General features: G+C 50.9%; 1 protein-coding gene across 1 annotated transcript in view; it reads right to left on the bottom strand.

Moving 5' to 3' along the window:
* Positions 1–15,282: 15,282 nt before the first annotated feature.
* Positions 15,283–20,640, bottom strand: part of SPATA20 (spermatogenesis associated 20) — a 30,167-nt gene continuing 24,809 nt past the window's right edge. The window contains exon 16 of the mRNA XM_048817949.2: positions 15,283–17,378. Within this exon, the coding sequence (XP_048673906.2) occupies positions 17,208–17,378 (171 nt within the window). The 3' untranslated portion in view covers positions 15,283–17,207. The remainder of the gene's footprint in view (positions 17,379–20,640) is intronic.

Below are 20,640 nucleotides of genomic sequence, written 5' to 3' on the forward strand. Positions count from 1 at the left end.
TATTATTTGTATCACAGTTGCACCTAGGAGCCCCAGCCATGGGCCAGGCTCACAATGTGCTCAGGGCTGTACAAACGCAGACTGTCGACAGTCCCTGCTCCAAACAGGGAGCAGAGAAGAGACAACAGGCCGATGCAGCTAGACTGAGTGGAAGGGCACAAGGAAGCAATGAGACAATATCCGTTGTCAAATGGACAGTGGTCTCAGCACGGCAACTGCTGATCCAGTGTCAGGTTTTTTGTAGGTGTCGCGGTAAAGGAGAGTTTTAAGGAGGCATTTGAAGGGAGACAGTGAGGTGACTTTGTGGGTATTTACAGGGATCTCCCCCCAGGCCAGCCCCAGAGAGAGCACAGAGATGCTTATCTGAAAGCTGAGCAAGTCGGCGATGAAGTCTAGCATCACTGGTAGAGTGGAGGAAGGCCAACATCTCAATAGCATAGGAAAGCTGACAGACAAGGCAGAGGCAGGCTGTGAAGGTCCTTGAAAGCAACGCCTCTCTGACATGGAAGGCGTGGCAAATATATTGATCTTCAAAGCTATTGAGAAACAGGACTAAATCCATCCCTGGTGCAAGTGGCTGTGACTCCAGCTAAGTCAGTGCAGTTCCTCCTGCTTACACCAGGGCTAAATTGGACCCATAACACTTAGCTTGCATTGTTGGACTCAACATGGGGGCTCATTTAGCAGCACAGCTCTAGGTTCTGGTAACCCTTTAATCACAGCCACGAAGGTCCATTAACAGAGTTAATTAAAGCATCAAAAGCTGATCAGCGGTCCAACGAATAGCAGCATAAGCTGGTTTGGAAGCATTATAGCTCTCTCCCACAATACACCAGGGAAGCATGCAAATTAACATGCTGTTCCAGGGGCTAATGCACTACATGATTGTAAAACCATATAAAATAATTGTTTGCAAAATAAGCAGCCCTGTTAATGGCTGATACCATCCATTAGGCAGCATCAAGAGCAGGGACGGGCGCAGTTTTACAGCATGTCCCTTCCTCATCGCAGAGAGCTTCCCGCTCCCAAGAGACATAAGGAAGCCTTATGTGGGGAAAGCCCAACAGTCTGGATGAAAAACGAACGGGGCAGGCATTGAAGCAGTGGGACTGGGATCAGCAGCGCACGGGCGTACAACGCAAAGGAAGAGTCAACAGAGAAATCTGCTCCATTGGACTCCAACTTCCACCCTCACCATCCAGCTGGGGGGCCTTGATCAGCACCGCCAGGCGGTTTTGTCCTGTTGCCTGACATCTAATGCAAGTCTGCGGTGCAGAGAGCAGAGAAGAGCCCACTAAAAGTAAGATGTCACTGAGGAAATCTCTCCCCCCTGCTCCCACGCAGCAGGGCGCCTATTGAGTCTGGGATTCTGGATGTGATTTGACATCCTAGGTTAGGACCAGATGCATCTGAGCAAAAGGCGGCCTGCAGGGATGGAGTCTGTACTGTAAGCAGCTTTGCATGGCTCCCGCCCGGGGGCAAAAAATCTCCCCTGGCCCCCTGCAGCTCTTAAATGGTCTCCGCGTACTAGAGCAGGGGCACAGGGGAAGAGAATTGGCCATTTAGCCTGAATAGCAGTTCCACAGATATGAGGGGAAGTTTTAAGGGTAGCTAATGCAAGTCGATGTGGGAGAACCCCACTGTGACTACTCTAGCAGGGGTGGGTTGGTAAGAGGGGCTGGAGAAGTGGGTTTCTTGTGTATGCCCTGCCCGCCGAGGCAGACTCTGCCATGCCGTGCACCTTGTGCATTTGCGCAAAGCGAGTGCAGCCCTGGGAGTGAACTGCCAGGGACATGGGCACGCTCACTTCTCACAGATGGGAGTGACTGCACCAGGGACAAGGTGGGGGAACAGGGGATCAGATGCAGATATACACACACCCAAAATGGCAAAAAAAAAATTGAAGGGGTAGGGGAGAGAGCTTCCAGCCAAAGCTCCGCTTCAATAGAGACAGAAGAACCATCCGCCCCCACCGCTGGTAGAGTGGGCACATCCCAAATCGTGCTGGGGCTTTCCAGGCCTGAATAAAACAAGACATGGCCTGACCTCAGCCCTGACAGCCTCAGACTGCCCCTCTAGCCTCGCTGGGTTCATTGCCCTCTCAGTTGGGTTTTACTATCTGATTTTTCCCCGTCTCTGCTTCTTTTCTAACACTCTCTCCTCAGAGGAATCAGGAGTCCAGGGACAACCGAGTTCGAGTCAAACTGTCCAACTCTCTGCAGGGTTGAGCGAGCTCAGAACAAGCCCCATGAATTCCCCCAGCCCCTGGCTGCAGCGTAGGACAGCTGGGCTGGTGGATGAGGTGCAGCAGTGAGTGGGTGGAATTCTCGGGCCTAGGTTACACAGGAGGTCCGACTACATGATCAAATGATCCCTTCTGGCCTTCAAATCTATGGACCAAGCACTGGGCTGGGTCACAGCAGACCTGGGTTCAATTCCTTCCCCATCTTCTGCAATGCTGAGCAAGTCACTTCATCTACCCTGAGCCTCACCTGTCAAGTGGGGTCCCTACTTCCCTGGGGTGCTGTGCGGCCAGATCCATTGGTGACTGGTGAAGAGCTCAGATGTTCTGGCGCTGCAGGCCATAGAGATAGCTGGATTGCTAGTGGCATCTAGCTGCCATCTCCAATGCATTCACCTACGAAGTCACTCAGTAGGCTTACCCCACATTTACTTCCCCTCCCCCCTCACAGTGTTTCACCAGCAGCCTGCTTCCCGCTCTCCTGCTTTGTTGGTTCTCCCCTGCGGCTCCACCATCGCAAATAATAAACAGATTTCAAAGCCCCCGTCTCACATTGATGTAACAACAATGCAAAGGGAGATAAAAGCTCAGCACTCCAGAAACAGCTGCCGATCACACAACGCCAGCTTTGCCATGGAATATTAATTGGGGTATGTGACGATGTGACTCAGCAGGGAGGGGGGAGTGTTGACCTGGGAATGTGCCCTGGGGATGGGAGACCTGAGAGCCTGTCACCTGAGCCAGGAGGGGGAGGGGGAGGTAACACCTCTGCCCAGGAATGTGAACAGAGGCTGCAGCAGGGAACCTGCGGGGTGAGTTTAGTTGGCAGTTTGGAGGCTGGGGGGAGGAACACAGGGAACCCCAGGGCTGGGGTCTAAGCTCCCTGCTCCCCCAGAAGGACGTGATTGAGGGGTCCTGGTTGTACCCACAAGCTCTGTTGTGGACTGTGTTCCTGTTGTCCAATAAACCTTCTGTTTTACTGGCTGGCTGAGAGTCTCAGTGGATCCCAGGAAGAGGGGTGCAGGGCCTGGACTCCCCCACACTCCGTGACAGGGTATTAAAGGGAAAGTCTCATTAGTGCAACCTGAAAGGCCAGGTCAGCAGCATGGCTGCTCTGGCTCTGCCGCTGGGGACGCAGGGAATGGGCCTGGCATGGCTGAGGAGAGCAGAGCGGGATTTGCCATGCCCATCTGAGGGAATCTGCACCTCTCCTCTGCATGGTCCATAGGGCAATGGGGGGGACCACTGGAGGAAAGCAAGTATGTAGGACCAATCCCCCCACACACACACCAAGATATCATCCCTACTCCCTCTGTGGCTCCTACATGGGAGCTCAGCCAAGGGGAGTGGGGATGACTGCCATATGTTCTCCTCTCACAGCAACATGAGTTACCTCTCCCTGAGTGGCTGTAAAAATCTCTCAGCAACATTTACCTCCAACAGCCAGGCTGAAGGGGCGCAGTCAACCGCAGCTGTGGGACCTGGCCTGCAGGGCACCTGGGCCTTGGGGAGCAAGGGAAGTCTGAACTCTGCAGGTTCTGACCCTTTCTGTGGATCCTCATGTTCCAGCTGCACCATTGGCCATTCCACTCTGCAGTCGCCCCCAGCGGCGGGTGCCTGGGGTACAGTGGAGTCAGCTGTGGAGGTGACCTGGACACATAGGGCAGGGACTGCATCCAGCAGATGGACAGGTGTCATCACAGAGGCCAGACACCATAGTAAGGCTCGGCTCTAGCTCAGCCCGTGTAAATCGTGCTGCTCACCCTGGCCAGGGGCAGGCGAAGGAAGAAGGGAAGTCATTAGCCAGCTGCTTCTGTTAAGAGAAGGAACTGTGGCCAGGGTGCCACCACATGCCCCATCATATGGATGCCAAGCTATTTCCCTGCCCCCCCCCCCCCCCCGGGGCTCCATGGCTCAGCTGATCGTTATGTGCTGGATTACTGTGCAGACATCATGCATCCACCCCAGCCAAGGACAACTGTTCCTCTCTGCCTATAAGTCAAAGATCCCGCTACATCCCTCGCCCACCCCATTCTCGTGGCTCAGCCTTCCCTGCATCTCCTTCCCCAGCTCAGCTTTCTCCTCCCTCCCCCGCAGTCTGGGCCTCTGCAGTAGAGTCTGTGCATAACCAAACCCCTTCCCCAGCCCAAAGTGGGTCATGATACCCATGTGGTATGGCCTCTAGTTAGCAGGCACTGGGCCAGGTGGTACCTTGCACAACAGACAGGCCTTTGGGCCTCCCTTGGTAGAATTGTGTAGCGGGTGCAGCAGGCGAAGACGACCCAGCCCTCCCTTTCCCCCCACACCTTCCCTGCAGCTGCAGTGAGCAGGTCACATAATAGCTCCACCATTCAGGTCTCCTGGTTTGCATTGATCTCCCTGTCTCTTCACTTGCTGTGCTCTGACATTTTTGCTAATGGGGGCAGGATGGCAGCAGCATTCCTCAACTTTCCCCCGGGGGCTCATTAGCAGACAGCTGACTAAGTGAGGAGGCCCCCATTTGTGAAGGGTTGCGGAGCCCCTTCTTCAGGATAATTGCCTCCCGGTGACTGACTCGAGGCAGGGCTGCCAGAAGCCAGCTCAGCTTCTCTGACATGCACACGCGGACACTAGCAGCCTCCTCATACCGGCTGTGGCGAGCTCAGCCCTGTGTCTAACGGTGACACTTCAAGTTCCAGCCTCTCGTGAACCCTCACCCCAGCGCTAGGACCTCACTTACGTGCCCTCTCCCTCTGAGACCCACCCGTCAGTGCCAGGCCTTTGTTTATAAGGCCTCTGGTCTCACAGCTCCTCTCACACACTCCCCTCAGTGCTATGCCTGCGCTTGGTTATAAGGTGTCTGGCCTAGGTGACCATCCTCAGTGCGAGGCCTTGATTCACATGAAATCTCATTCTGAATTCCCCACAGCCACGGCTGGCTGCCCTGGGCAGGGAGAACAGATGGGCCTGTTGGAATCAATGAGCATTTGGCCAGGATGGCTCCGCTGAGCATTATTTTGTAAACCTGTGTTTGTCTGAATACTTGGGGTTGGTGGGGTGGGGGGTCAAGGCGGGAAATCCCTGTTCTACTTGGCTTCTTATCCCACATGCCTCGCCATGGTGTTTTATCACGGCTCATGGCTGAATAGAGACATGGTCTTGGGCTCCCCTCCACTCCCAGCCATGATGCATGGAGCATCTGCCCCGACATTTGTAACTGTACAGATCTCCTCAGTATCGCCCACCTCAAGCATTCAAAAATCACGACGTTAGCTTAAAAATGAGTTCTTTTTCTTTGCCTTCTGGGTTTTTGAGTTCAAGGGGGCACCAGAGTCACTTTTTCAAGTTTTTCTCCAAAACCAGGAGAGCTAGTAACTTTTTTGTTTTTAAGATAAAAGCTGAGCATGAAAACTTAGATTCACATGATTCCAGGAGTTGGGGCTTTAAGACAAATACAAAATATCACAAAACTCTCAATAAAATCATGACACTTGGCAACACGGTCTCCTCCCCAACAGTTTGCAGTTCCATAACACTCCAGCGTCGACGACAAGGATTGTTTGCAGGGAAAAGTAACATTGAGAGATTATTTAATGCAGTTTTAGTTTCTTTTAACACCATGTAGCAGTTTGAAACAAAGACAAGGAACTGACACCATGTGACCTGCCAGTTCTTTGCAAACCACCAGCAAGGAAGGACCCCACTGACTACAGCCTGAGAACCATTCTTACGGACAAAAAAATAGACCTGGTTCTTTATTTCAGTCTGCAAGCAGTGGTGGGCATCTATTGATCTGACAGCAATTGACAGGTGAAGGCTGGAAAGAGACACAAAAATGAAGCCAGTATACTTCAATATTCCACCCTTACTATGAGAGAGAGACAGACTACAGAATTCCCCCTTTAGTAAATATGCTATAGTATACAATATACTATAGTATACCACTATTTAAAAAAAAAACCCACAATATTCTACAGAATTCCTCCTGTATTATAAAAGGCTTCAGAATCCCACAAGAGGCCACCCTTATTAACACATAGCCTGGTACATCTCAATAGAGGTCTCTGACTTTATAAGTGTCTGTGGTGTTGCTAGACTTTCATCCTATCACAGCAGAATGACTTATAAGGGACGATAGCGAAGATTTTTTAAAGTATTTAGGTGCCCAAAGATGGAGACAGTGACCTAGTGGGATTTTTGAAAGCATCTCGGTGCCTAACTTCAACTGGGAGTTATTTATCTGCATCTTTAAGAGAGTTGGGGGGAGCTACCTGTGAATGGGGGGCAGAGGGATAGGAGGGGGAGCTACTGATACGACTGGGGAATGATAGGGTAGGCAACAGATTCCAGGCTGGGCAGGAGCATCCTACCTGCTGCCAGGCCCATTCCAGCCACTTCCTGCTCCATGGCCTGATCCTGGGTGCCATGGCAAGTGCTCTGGGTCCTGCTCTCACCTCCAAACCCCATCCCTGGGCATGAGGGAGTTTACACATGGGTGGAGCCCCAACAATCTTTCTATGACAGAGGCTTTAGCTTTCCCCTGCTCCCCTGGGTCTGCCACCCCCTGTTTAGCTGCCTAAATACCTTTGAAAATCTGGCCACCAATCTTTTACGGAAGCAAGGCACCCCTTAGTTTTGATGGACATTTGGAGGGAGGAAGTACTTCAGGATGAACTCTGAAGCTAGTCATTCTGCGATGGCACTTTGCACAAGGATGAGTTAGATCAATGCTCTGTCCCCCCTAACCCTGCCCTTTAACACAGACCCCCCCACACACCACAAGTTACCCCACTGACATCTACGTTAACACCGAAGCTCACAAGCTCCATATGCCGGAAGCCTGGGCATAGCAGCCCAGCATCCCAGAAGGAGACACCACAGGCCCCATTAAACACAGAACACGATCAGCATGGGGGTCACCGAGCAGAAACTTTTCACATCACTGCTTCTTGTCATGTCTGTGCACCGCGGCTGTCAACAAAACCCTAATGTAATTGTGTAGACAAGCAAGGGGTGGAAAACAACAGTTTCAGCAAATCAACGTAATTTGCAAGGAAATTGGTGAGTTACTGGCAGGAACAGTAATGAGGAAGGAAGCTTCTTGGGGAGAGTTTAACTTTTTGCTTCTTATGCTGCTCTGTCTCTTGGGTCAGTGGCTCAGTTGCTCCATGAATTCAGCCACTCACAAGAGAGGAGCATTTGACGACAGGACAGTTTGACACCTCTTGTCAAGCTGCAACGGAAAAACTGCTACCCTTCTAGCAGAGCGAGCTTCCTCCCAGCAGTGCCTGGGGAACATCCCCTCATCTTGCAGCCTGCACCATTTCTCAGAGCCCTGGGGGACCTTTCCTCTCAGCTGTGACCTGGGCGTACCTCCTTCTCCCACAGTGTGTTTGTTCGTGCTGCAGAGCCCTGGAGAATTCCTACTTCTCTAGCGCTGTGAAGAGTGCCCCTGTATGCACTCATTCACTGTCATGCTCTATGGCCGCTGTTCTCAAACTGTGGGTCGGGACCCCATTTTAATGGGGTCTCCAGGGCCAGCATTAGACTTGCTGGGACCCAGGGCTGAAACTGAAGCCCAAGCTCCACCCCTACTCAGGGGCGGCAGGGCTCAGGCTGTGGCCCCCCCGTCCCCTCCCACCAGGGGCGGCGGGGCTCGGGCTGCAGACCCCCTGCTCTCCACTGGGGGCAGCGGGGCTTGGGCTGTGGACCCCCTGCTCTCCCCACTAGGGTGGCAGGGCTTGGGCTGCGGACCCCCCTCTCCCCACGGGGAGCAGCGGGGCTCAAGCTGTGGGCCTCTCCCCCACATGTAGTAACTTTGTTGTAAGAAGGGGGTTGCAGTGCAATGAAGTTTGAGAACCCCTTCCCTATGGGATCTCCCTGGATTTCAGCACTGTGAACTTAACAACTGTGCCTGGGAAGATCCCCCTGTTCCTGCAGTAGCGTCTGGCTGAAGGATTAATCTTACGAGTGCCGACACTGATGTCTTCCTCTGTTGGTAAGAAACCAAGCCTTTATAAAGTTTCAATTGAGTTAAAGCAAGAGGCTGCTTCCCCAGAGGCCAAAGGAACGGGCTGAAGCAGATTGATATTTGTGATTTTTTTGGGGGGGGAGGGGGCGGGTTTTCCTTATGTTCAGTTCACTGCGCAGGGGTCTCTGTGATTTTCCCATCCAGTGCCTGTGCTGGGAAGGCTCTGGTCTTCCCGCCATTCTCTCTTTTCCTGACAGACCCTCCCCAACTCAGCTCCCGGCCCTTTAAATAGATGTTTTGCCATAGTGCAGAGGGGATTGTCTCTTGCCTTAACCTACATTCCTTCCTTTTCAACTCTGCATGAGCAATTAAAATTTAAATAAGAGGCTCTGCACTGCAGCAGGGACTGGTGGGGGGGCCGATGGAGAAGGGCGCAGCCCTCTCAGCCAGGCTCCAGCGGTGTCATCACCCTGGAGGTGAGAATTTATTCCCAGCGAACAGCTCCAGGCAGGCATCGGCACAGAACGCCCTTGGGATGGCAGGGTCAGATGCTGCTGCTGCTCAGAGTTGGAAGGACTATACCATGCTGAGGCCCTGCAGAGAGAAAAGCCAGCCCCAGGATTCTGCTCCCTACCCCCAAAACACTCAGCTGGTTTGGCCAGAAGGACATATCAGAGAGTTCTCAACAACTCATTGGCAGAACAGCATCCTGAATGCCCAGCACTCTCCCCTATTGCCACAAGTGAGTTGTGCACAGTGGATGTGAGCTGGGGCAGATCAGTTGTGGAAGGGCACCTGACCAACTCTGGTTTGCACTGAGCTGGCAGCAAGGGGGTGCTGAGCTGGACACTGGGGCATTAGTTCTGGGTGTTGAGAGGGCAGCATGTACCACCCAATGTGTCTGGGATCTGGCTGAGCCCAATGGGGTCAAGTTAACATTTCCCCAGAAACATTCACGTGTGAATGTCTGGGCCCTTGTACTGCAACCCTTCCAATTCACGTTGAGTTCAGTTCAGTTTCTGCACCGACATTTCCTTGTCTTTGTAAATATACTGAAGGGAATGCTCTTGCCCAGAGCTAGAGTGACCGGATTAGCAAAATTGACAGCATAGGTGCTGGAACTATGGATGCCGGGGGGTGCTGCAACACCCCCTGGCTTGAAGTGGTTTCCATTATATACAGGGTTTACAGTTTAGTTCAATGGCTCTCAGCACCCCCACTATACAAATTGCTCCAGCGCCCCTGCCTGACAGGTCTTCTCCAGCGCTAACCTCCGTGATCTGAAAAACCAGAAGTGGACGCCCAATCCCACTGTTGCTAATCCCAGGCATTCAAAAATCAGATTGGTTTAAAAATATAATCAAATGGGGGCTCTTTTTCCTGGCCTGCTGGATTTGGAGGCTAGGGGGCACTCAGGTCACCTCTTCCAGCTTTTCTCCACAACAATGAGAGCTAAATTCTTTTTTAAATGAAAGCTGAGATTCTCATCTAATCACCAGAGTCCAAAACCTTGGGCTTTGAGAAAAATACCAAATATCTCAAGATGTGTGATAATCATGAGAGTTGGCCACACTGCCATCCTGATGAAAGTCCCTTTATAAGGAGACGCTTGGGATTCAAGACAGGTCCCATAATAGCTACTTAAAGTCAGGCAAACTAGAGAGGAGCCCAAGTGGCAAACTTTGCATCCAGTGTTTGCCCTGAACTCCACCCAGGCATGGGGGGGACTCAGGTGAGATCAGGGTGGTCATCTTGGCACAAAGGAGCCAGTTGTGAAGTTTGGGGGCTTTCAGATTTGAAGTTCTGGATCACCTCACGATAGAGATAAAGGCCAGATGTGAAAGTCAGGTCTTTCCCCAAGTTGGAGGGTTTGACCCTCTGTCCATTGGAAACAGAAGTTCCTGGGAGCAATCATTTTGCATGGCCCCACCTGCTGATGAACTGAAACAACAAGACAGTATAGGCTAGAGCAAATCACTGGAAACATATAAATGTTAAGAGAAAAACACACACGCACACAAATCCAGGGGATCGACCATTAACCTCCCGGAGCGAGTGAACCATAAAGCCTCGGGCCTCAACATGTGAAAACTGAATGCAAAGAGTTACAAAGGAATTTCATAAAACTGGGCAACAAAATGGCAGATGAAATTCAATGTCGATAAATGCAAAGTAATGCACGTTGGAAAACAATTCCAGCTATAAATACAAAAGGAGGGGTTCTAAATAAGCTGTTACCATTCAAGAAAGAAAGATCTTAGAGTCATTGTGGATAGTTCTCTGATAACATCTGCTCAGTGTGCAGCAGCAGTCAAAAAAAGTGAACAATGTTAGGAGCCATTAGGAAAGGGATAGATAGTAAAATAGAAAATATCAATGCCACATCTGGAATACTGCATGCATTTCTGGTCACCTCATCTCCAAAAAGATATATTAGAATTGGAAAAGGTACAGAGAAGGGCAACAAAAATGATTAGGAGGTATGGAACAGCTTCCAGACAAGGAGAGATTAAAAAGACTGGAACTGTTCAGCTTAGAAAAGAGACAATTAAGGGGAGGATATAATAGAGGTTTATAAAGTCATGAACGTATGGAGAAAGTGAAGGAAGTGTTATTTACACCCTTCATATAACACAAGAACCAGGGGGTCATGTGATGAAATTAATAGGCAGCAGGTTGAAACCAAACAAAAGGAGTTACTTCACACAACCTGTGTATACTTCTACACGGTCAACCTGTGGAACTCATTGCCATGGGATGTTGTGAAAGCCAAAGTATAAGTGGGTTCAAAAAAGAATTAGATAAACTCATGGAGAATAGGTCCATCAATGGCTATTAGCCAAGATAGTCAGGGACACCACCCACACCCTGGGTGTCCCGAAGCCTCTAACTGCCAGAAATAGGGACTGGAGGACAGGGCATGGATCACTTGTTAATTGCCCTGTCCTGTTCACTCCCTCCGAAGCATCTGGCACTGACCACAGTCGGAAGACAGGATACTGGGTTAGATGGAACATTGGTCTGACCCAGTATGGCCATTCTTATATTCTTATGACAGATGGCCAAAAACAGTTTGGCCTTTTTTTATTATTATTCTCTTTCCCTCTTCCAGGACAGTAAAAAGCATTCACGAGATGAGGTGCAAAATTCCTTCTTGACTTCAAAGACATTTCTCCTGGCCAGTTTCTCCCGATTCCTGGCATATTCCATTGGAAAGCTCTTCACACAACCAGCTGGCAACACACAGTACAAAGCTCTTGCTTCCCCTGCAACTCTCGCTTCCAGATTACAGCATCTTTTTGTCGAGGTGAAGAGGAAAGTAGGAAGCAGCCTGCATTTCAAAGGGAGCCTGACAATATCAGAGAGGCTTTGAAAGCACCGTGCTTCCCTGTTTGCAAACAGAAATAGGGTAGGGGAAAGCACCAAAGTTTACATTCCACCAAAGGGATCTCATGTCATTAAAGATGCCACATTCTGCCTAGAAGTAAGAGATAATTTAAAAAAATCTCTCTCTGATCTCCATGCAATAAATAACATGAACGCCTTTAAATGAACACCAAAACCAGGGCTTCCATGATGATGAAAGATGCATCTTCCTTCCTCCATGTCATGGAACCTTCTGCTTGAACACGAACTGAATTATGGTACCTCCTGCATCTGGGAGACTCAGGCACTGGGAGACTACTGCATTTCCTCTGCTTGGGATTGATCCTGCAGCATTCGAGTTTATGGGAGTTTTCCCATTCAATAGGTGCAAGACCAGTCCCCTAAAGCACTGTGTAGGGCGGCCCAAAAGCATTTAGTGATGGGAAAATTGGGGGGTTTGACTTAACAAAATGTTTCACTAAAAGTGTCTGTTTTCCATGGAACTTTCAACTTTTCATCAAAAAAACAAGCACCCAAAAAACAAAATCTGAAAATTTTTGATTCAGAAATGCCACAGTGGTGCCTTATGGAAGTTGTAGTTCAGGTTCCCCTTTCCCTGCTTCTCTTCTATGTACAGAGCTCCCCAGTTGGACTACATCTTCCATGATGCAACACACCCAGGACTCCCATGATGCACTGCACAGCTCAGCAAGAAGGGAGTCCATGGTTCCCCATGGGATATGTAGTCCAGCTAGGAGAGAGGAATGGAGCCAGGAGGTACCCAAATTGCAATTTTCCTAAAGCAGCATGGTGGTATTTCTGAATCAAAACTTTTCAGCTGAAAATGTTTGGTTTTCAGCCAAAAGTTTTTGGTTTTTGATTATTTGTGTGTGAGAGAGAGAAAGGCAGTTTTCTGGAAAAAAAGAAAATCAATGAAAATTATTTCCCCCCGTTTTCACTGAAAATTTTCCATAGGGAAAAAACCCAAAACATTTTCCAGCCAGCTCTAACACTGAGACCTTGTCCCACCCTGAGCAAGTGACTCAAGTACTCCAACACAACTGCTTTACTGAGCTATAGCATAGTGTCTGGCAGACTAAAACACCAAGCGATGACCTCCTCATTACCTCCCCAATAGTACAGCACACAGGAGAGTAAAACAATGACACAGAACTACATTATTTCTGCTCTACGATAGCATTCTGAAGACTACAGCACCAAATTACCTGTGCTAAAGCATATGGACTGGCTCACCGGCATGTCTGCCTGCTACTTGTTTACAACACTGACTTATTACACCAAAACCCAGCTTCACTTCCTACTGCCCAAGTAACACAGGACTGTTATTATCCATCAGTTGCTTCCTGTTTATGTCATTTACCTGTATAACTCTGTGTATTCTCTGTACCTGTTTAAAAAGATAAATAAGTAAATAAAAGACAGGGAAAGCAAGTTGGCTTACTGGAATTTCAACCTTAGTCCAGCATTCACTGTGATTCAAGAGCAAGGTAATTTTTCTATCCCAAAGGATTTCTGTCCCTATTTCACAAAGCCAGTAGAGGGGTAACAAGATACCCCTTTACACTGCACAACACCCACTCTAGAGTGTAAATCTTCCTTCTGAGGGCGGGCAGCCATCTTGTCTTCCAAAAGCCCTGCCTCTGAGCAAAGGGAAGAGTGAGCGGTTACCTGCTTTTATAACCTACAGCCTGGTGTTTATAGGACGATTTCAACCAATCAGAATGGAGAATAAATAGGCACATATAATGAATACTCTCAGGTCTCTCTAGGAAGTTGGAGTATGCCTAGAAGTTAGGCAATTCAAGGTTCTGAGGGGCATTATAGTCCAAGCAGCCCCTCCTGGTGGTTCACAGAATGGAACATTTGAAGAACTGCCTGAAAGGGGATCTGTGGCCAGGAGCTAGGTCAATAAAACAGTCTCTCTCCCACACACTGGTCTGCAGAGTGAAACCCTTGGTCTAACAGACTGACCCCAGAATGGGGAGTCAGCAACTCTGCTTTGTTCTGTGATCAGGGACAAGCCATTGGGCCTCTTTGGGCCTCGGCTTCTCCGTCTGTGTCATCCCCAGCCACACCTTGGAAAGGTAGAGTGTTATTCACCTGTTTGTAAGTGCTAAGTGTTGGTTTCATTGCAATAAAGTTTCAGTCGTAACAGCCTGTCAGCAGCTACATTGGATGCACTGCCCACAGCTCCCCCAGCCTGGTGTCCACTGCGGGCTCTCTTGCTGGCTGTTAGTTTGTGGGGGCACATCAGGCTGCTCTAATCTCCTTTTGATTGGCACTTCTTGAAGCAAATTGCTCAGTCACCAGGGTCAGCCGAGCTCCAGGTATGCAGCATGTAATTCAAATAGAGCTGCTAGGCGGGGAGCGAGGCTGTTGTCACGGGGTCCAGAAATGTCATTCGCTAGTTCCCTTGCAGGAACAGCCGCGGGGTTCAGAGACCCCACACCTCTCTCCATGCATCACGTTCCCAGCTGAGTCGTTGCCTCTTCTCTCCAGTGTCACGCTCTCCCCGCCCCTTTCTGCCTCCTGTTCAGCCATCCCTCATAGGTGAACATGCTCCTGAGGAGCTGAGCTGGGAGTCCAAGGGTCAAGCAGCTGAGACTGGTATCACGCAGGCGACAACAGGGCTGACAGGATGATGGTCAGGCCAATGTATCAGGTCCTCATTCTCTTACGGTGGGCCCCATTCTGCTACACTTACTCAGGTCCCTTGCTCCCATGAGTAACCCTGTCACTGGGCTGTGTCTGTACCTATGGTACTAGCCAGCACAAAGGTAGCAGGTCAGCCCCAGTAGGGTTAGTTACTAGAGTAGCATCCCTCCATCACAGCCTGTTCCATGGTGACGGTTAGAGGCCCCTAAATCTCTCCTGGCTCCTTTAATTAGGCAGAGAGCCGGCCCAGGAGTAGGAGAGGCGAAGCAGATGGGAGAGCTACAGAGAAGGGAAAAGCCAAGGGGAGATCAAGCAGTGCTACAGGTGGAAGTCCGAGTGCTGACTACTTCTCCCCCTGCTTTCCTGACACAGCTGCAGCTCCCAAGAGCAGCCCCAGCAGCAGGCAAACGCTGCTTGTGAGGGGCTTGCCCCAAGAACCCTCCCAGGCTTCACGCCTGCTCACTCAGCCTGCTCTGCTAGCTGCCTTTGGTGTGGGAATGAACTGCCTGCCTGCACCACCAGCGTGGGGGCACGATCGCAAGGAAGCCTCCACAGCACTGAAGGCAACATCTCCTCTGGCCTGACAATGACTTTGCTTTTAATGGGAGCCAGTGTCCCAGCCCGCTCCTGCCCCAGGCACCATGCACCCAGTTAGCCATGCTTCTATTTTCCACCTTATATGGTTTGAGCATGTGTTTAAAGTGACCCATGTTGAACTTTCTGAGCCCCGGCGTTTAACTGAGAGACGCTATTACCCCCAACCAGGCACATATGCTGGTCCCCAGTGGTGGCAAGAGGGAAATGGAGCTATCTGCTCCCACTGGACTAAAATCAGCAGTCACTGCAGGTTGCAACACTGATTCTTAAAGACCCCCACGCCCCAGGACAGAGGGAATTAGACCCAGGGTTCCCAAACTGAGGGCTGCTGCACAGTGCCACATGGTCCACCGGCGTAACTGTATTCTCCAGTCAAGCTCTTAGTAAATCTTTAACTCCATGTGACTCATGTCAGTAAAAGCTACAGCAATGAAATGTTTAGAGCTGTATATGCTGGACAGAGTATAGAAAAACTTTATTTATAAAAACCCAAGCTGCAATAAATCAAGTTTAATTCTCGCGAGTACAATGATGCATTTCACTGCAAGGTAACCTAGCAGTGTACACACAGTCTGCCACTTACAACTGTAAAAACGGCAAGCAGTTTTTCTATCTGACCTGGCTGGATTTATTTTTCAGAAGCAAGAAGAATGCACTGGTGGAGAAGATGATGAAAGCCCTGGACCATCTACAGTGACACAAATGAGCCAGCCAAAAAAATAAAGTGGTAAGAAAATACGATGATGCATGCTTGAAGTTTGGATTCTCTTTCACTGGACGGGTTGAGTACCTGTTGCCTCAGTGTGTTATAACAGAACTGTTATTTTGCATTTTTATTTACAATATCTGATTGTTTTCTAATTAGTAGTGAGTAGGGTTCAGTCTTGACTTATACAACACAGAAATTCAGATTTTACACTAAAAAAATATTGAAAACACAATATAGGGTTCAAAGTTTAAAATCAACAAATAACTGGTTTTTTAACAATTTTGTTAATGTTGTGTTGCTCATTCAGTTTTGTACATGGTACAGTTATGCACTGTTTGCCCTGTTTGAACTCCACATTTTGCTCTCCATGTTTTTTTAAAGTGTAGCTTTACTAAACCTGTTGGTTTCCAAGACCTTAAAGCCTGTCTTTGAGTGCATATTGCTAGGGATTTCTATCCTTACAACTGTTTATATTCAAATGAAAAGGAAACATGGGAATTCTTTGCTTACAGTGTTATCGTTTAGCTGTATGTAATGATTATTAGTGGTTCTAGTTGTTAATAGTGGTGTTAACAGCGGGGCGCAGTGCCCATTGCAGCTGTACAGGTGGGCCACAGGGAACCATGTTTGAGGACCCCTGAATTAGACCACACTGCCGGTGGCCCACTGGAATTAGCCACTGCTGCGCATGACGGTTCACAGCTAGACACTCCGCCGCATCCCCCTTGACACTGGCTAGAGGAGGGCAGTGCTTTTCAGAGGGCAGATCCTTATTTAAGGTAAAAAAAAAATGTTGTAACCTTCCTTGCATTTACGAGTAAAAATGTATTCATGCTAACAGTGCTAATAAGCCTGTGTAATTGATTTGTGCGTGTGTTTGGAGAGGCTGACAGAGAATCCTTGACATTGAAAGGGGAGGCTGTGCAGGGAGTGAGACTTTCGTTGTTTTTATTTGTAATAAAATTTCCAGTGCCTCCCCCTGCCCCCGCCCCCCACTCCCTGGATTGCCTTACACAACACCCACCCCACTCCCAGGGATCGCAACCCACCAGTTGAGAAATATTGAAGTCAGGACTCCTGGGTTCTATTCCTGGCTCTTCCTATGCAATCTGGGCAGATGAATCTCTCTGTGCCTCAGTTTCTATAAACAGGGACAATGCCACCGCCCGGGGTGCTGCAAAACCTACCTAGGAAAAGGAGCAACCTGATTGGACATTGTTATGATTAGATTCCACTGCATGTGGACTCTTCATATTTGACTCAACTGGTCATGGTTCAGATCAGAACTAACTGCACCTGTCCCTGGGGATTTGAATGCAAGGAACATAATCAGCCCCAAATGGGCAGTGCTCTTGAGAACTGTGGAGTGTGAGTCTTCCTGATGAGGAGGAGGAAAGACACTGTTACAACTGAAACACGAGGGCTAAAACCATCTCAGAGGACAGAGCTGCTCACGGATGGGTGGTGGGGAGCCAGCAGGGATGGATGGCTGTGACTGCTTGTCAGTTTCACTAAGAACAATCCAGGGGGTGGCTTGTGCAAAAGGTGACTTTATTGCAGAGTTCTGCGCTGCGTCCATGCATAGTCACCACGGCTGTCTCGCTAGTCTATTTTCTTTCACCTTCGCCAAGACGGCAGGGTGCCCGGCGGGGCCACGGGGCGACAGCTCACAGCAGCAGCAGCCTGCGCAGCTCCTGGGAGGAGGTGACAGGCAGGGAGCAGGCAAAGTTTTCACAGAGATAAGCAGTGGCTTTTCCGTCTTTCCTCTCCAGGGAGGAGAGGAAGGGCAAATGGTGGTACAGGAATCCAGTACTGTCCCCGTCCGCCAGCATCAGCACCTGGGATACACAGAGATGGAGACAGTCAGGGATGGAGTGAAAGGGAGAACACAGTCAAGACCCAGTCAGCTCCCCTGGACCACCGTGGGAAGTGCTAACTGTATCACGCCTACACATGCTAGGAGAGGGGAGGATGGAAGGTGAAGAGAACCAGATACAGATCTTAGGGCATGTCTCATGGAGCACAGACCCTGCGATCACATCCCCACACCCTTTACTGCTGCTATTTACTAACTTTTTGTAACACTTCTTCGAAGGCTGAAGGGCCTGGGTATATTGAGTTTGGAAGAGAGGAGATTGGGGGTGGGGGGGACATGCCAGCTTCTTGAAAGGCTGCCATAAAAAAGATGGAGAAAAGTTGTTCTCTCTTGCTAGCAGGGGCAGGACAAGAGGCGATGGGTTCAAACTCCAGCACAACAGATTGAAATTAAATCTCAGGAAAAACTTCCTAACTGTAAGAACAGGAGACCAAGGGCAGAGACTACCTCCGGAGGTCATGGAAACACCTTCACAGGAGGTTCTCAAAAGGAGGCTGGAGAGCCACCTGTCTCGGATGGTTTAGACACAACAAAGCCTGCACATTGGCAGGGGGTTAGACTACATGACTCTTATGATCCCTTCTAGTCCTATGCTTCTATTCCAGAGAGACCTGGACCCTACAGACCAACCAATGCTGCCAGAAGAATGTGGGACCCCCATTTCTAGCCCTCTCCCCTTTCCTGCACCCCCTCTACATGGCGTATCCTGCCTGACCCACCCTGCTACCCCTCCTCCCCTTGTGCATGTCTCCCATGAGGCCTAAACGCCTGTTTTCCCCTCTTAGCAACAAAAATGTACGGCACCTCCTGACCAGAATAAGCGCAGGACCATATGGCCAGGGCTCCTCAATGCAGGTCACTCTCCTCTCATTGATCTGTGCTAACTTAGGGCTCCACCCTGGAAGGTGCTGATCCCTGCCAACCCCCACTCAAGCCACTCTGTTGGTATACTGTAAGGGCTCAGCGTTCAGTGAAGGGTGTCACACAGGGGGCTTGGTGTAGTGACGGGTGGGGCTTGGGGAGGGCTGGGCATGCACTGCTGAGTATCACGAGAGGCTCAGTGTGCAGTGCTGGGAGCTGGCATGCAGTGAGGGGTGGTGCCTGAGGGCTCAGTGTGCAGTGCTGGGAGCTGGCATGCAGTGAGGGGTGGTGCCTGAGGGCTCAGTGTGCAGTGCTGGGAGCTGGCATGCAGTGAGGGGTACTGCCTGAGGGCTCAGTGTGCAGTGAGGGGTGGTGCCTGCAGGCTCAGTGTGCAGTGAGGGGTGGTGCCTGGGGGCTCGGTGTGTACTGTGCGCGGGTGCCCGGGCAGGGTTGGCATGCAGGGGGGAGTAATGCCCAGGGTTGTGTGTGCAGCGAGGGGTGTTGTGCAAGGAAGTGCTGGCATGCAATGAGGGGTACCGTCAGGGGGCACCATGTGCAGTGGATGCTGCCCGGCCTGGGACTCGATGCTTATTCGTATGTGTAGCTGCACAGCCCCTCCCTGTTGGCTCCCAGTTGGGAGCGGCCGCACGGACAGCTTGGCCCATTGTGGTGCTGGGCCGTGTGCTGCAGCAGTGACTAACTCTGCTGCAAACCCACCCAAGTCCTGTTTACCCAACGAACAAACTGTGATCAACAGCGCTGCTGGCAACATCCCCGCTGCCCAGCAGGCTTCAAATTCGCTGCTCTAATTGAGCTCAAACGGCATTAATCTCTTTTAAGCCATGCCAGCTTCCCGCAGGCAGGAGTCAGAGCCACAGCGCAGACGGACCCAAGCCGGCCTGAGAGTTAACACTCCCCTCGGACCCCTGAGACACTCGACAAGGAGCCACTTTCCTAACTGTGGCAGATGCTAAATAACCGATCCCCCCTCTCAGGCCAATGGCTGCATGTTCAGCACTGCCTCCCTTTCCCCCTACACTAGGGATCCCACGGAGCCCAGAGAAGGGGACAAATCTTCCAGCATGCCAGACAGAGGGGGGGACAAAGCCAGGGGGCATGGGGCAGAGCAGGGCAGGTGCAGGATGCAATGACACCGGGAGGCTGTCAAGCAGTCCAACAACCCTGCCACAGGTGGCTCATGGTTAAGGCTAAGGTTTTGTCACGGATCTTTTTGGTAAAAGTCATGGACAGGTCACAGGCAATAAAGAAAAAGTCACAGAAGCCCGTGACCTGTCCCTGATTTTCAGAAAAAATATGCATGACAAAATGGGGAGTTGCGGGGTCCCCACACCTGGGCAGGTGCGGGGGGAGCTCTGAGGGCCCCCACCACCCATGGCTCAGAGCAGTGGCCTCCCCCCACTGCCTTGCTGCCCAGGGCTTCTCGGATCTCCAGGGTACCCCACAGCCCCAGGCAGCGGGGGTGCCCCCAGTTCCCAGCCACCACGGGCAGCGGGGGACCCTGCAGCTCCTACCAGTGGGGGCCTGAAGTCACGGAGGTCTCTAGAAGTCACAGATTCCATGTCTTCTGCGACCTCCGCGACAAAATCATAGCCTTACTCGTGGTTCACATGGCACCCGGGCAATTTTCAAGCCAAAATGCTGATCACCCTTCCCCACCAGAGCCTGCGCCCTCCCACAATGCCCTGGCTCGCTGTCGCCCACACGCTCATTTGCTGTGGGCCGGGACCTGCTGCCAGGGGGCGGGAGGACGCATGTTTTCCCCAGCCAGCCTGTTCTCCAACGCCAGCAAAGAAGGGCGGCATTCCTGCACTGTCTGCCCAGCAGGCCCGTCATCCCAGCACCCCAGAAGTCAGCGCAGACATACTCCTGACACCAACCCACGCCCCACGCCCTAACCCAGCAACCACCGCACACATCACACCCACACCCCTGAGCGCAGACACACACCAATACAACTGTACACCATCACACCGATCACACCACTAACCCCTAAACACACACACTCCCAGCAATAGCAGACCCCAACCCCCTCACGGATCACATCTGTTCTTAAACACACGTACACACACAGAACCACTGACACACCCCTCATCCAAATGCAGCAAGCAGAGCACAGATCATACCAATGTCCCCCGGCACTGACATCCAACACCCTAGAGCAGCAATCACTGCACACATCACCCCAACTCGTGCTTCCACACAACACATGTCAGCTTCCACCCCAACCACCGCATACCAACTCCCCTCGCACGCCAGAGGCAGGCAAAGATCCCACCCACTGACACACACCGCACCCCTCCAGCACAGCCCCACCCACATCGCACTGAGCCTGCTTCAAACCC

The sequence above is a fragment of the Caretta caretta genome, chromosome 14 (assembly GCF_965140235.1).
Source record: "Caretta caretta isolate rCarCar2 chromosome 14, rCarCar1.hap1, whole genome shotgun sequence".
Lineage (NCBI taxonomy): Eukaryota > Metazoa > Chordata > Testudines > Cheloniidae > Caretta > Caretta caretta.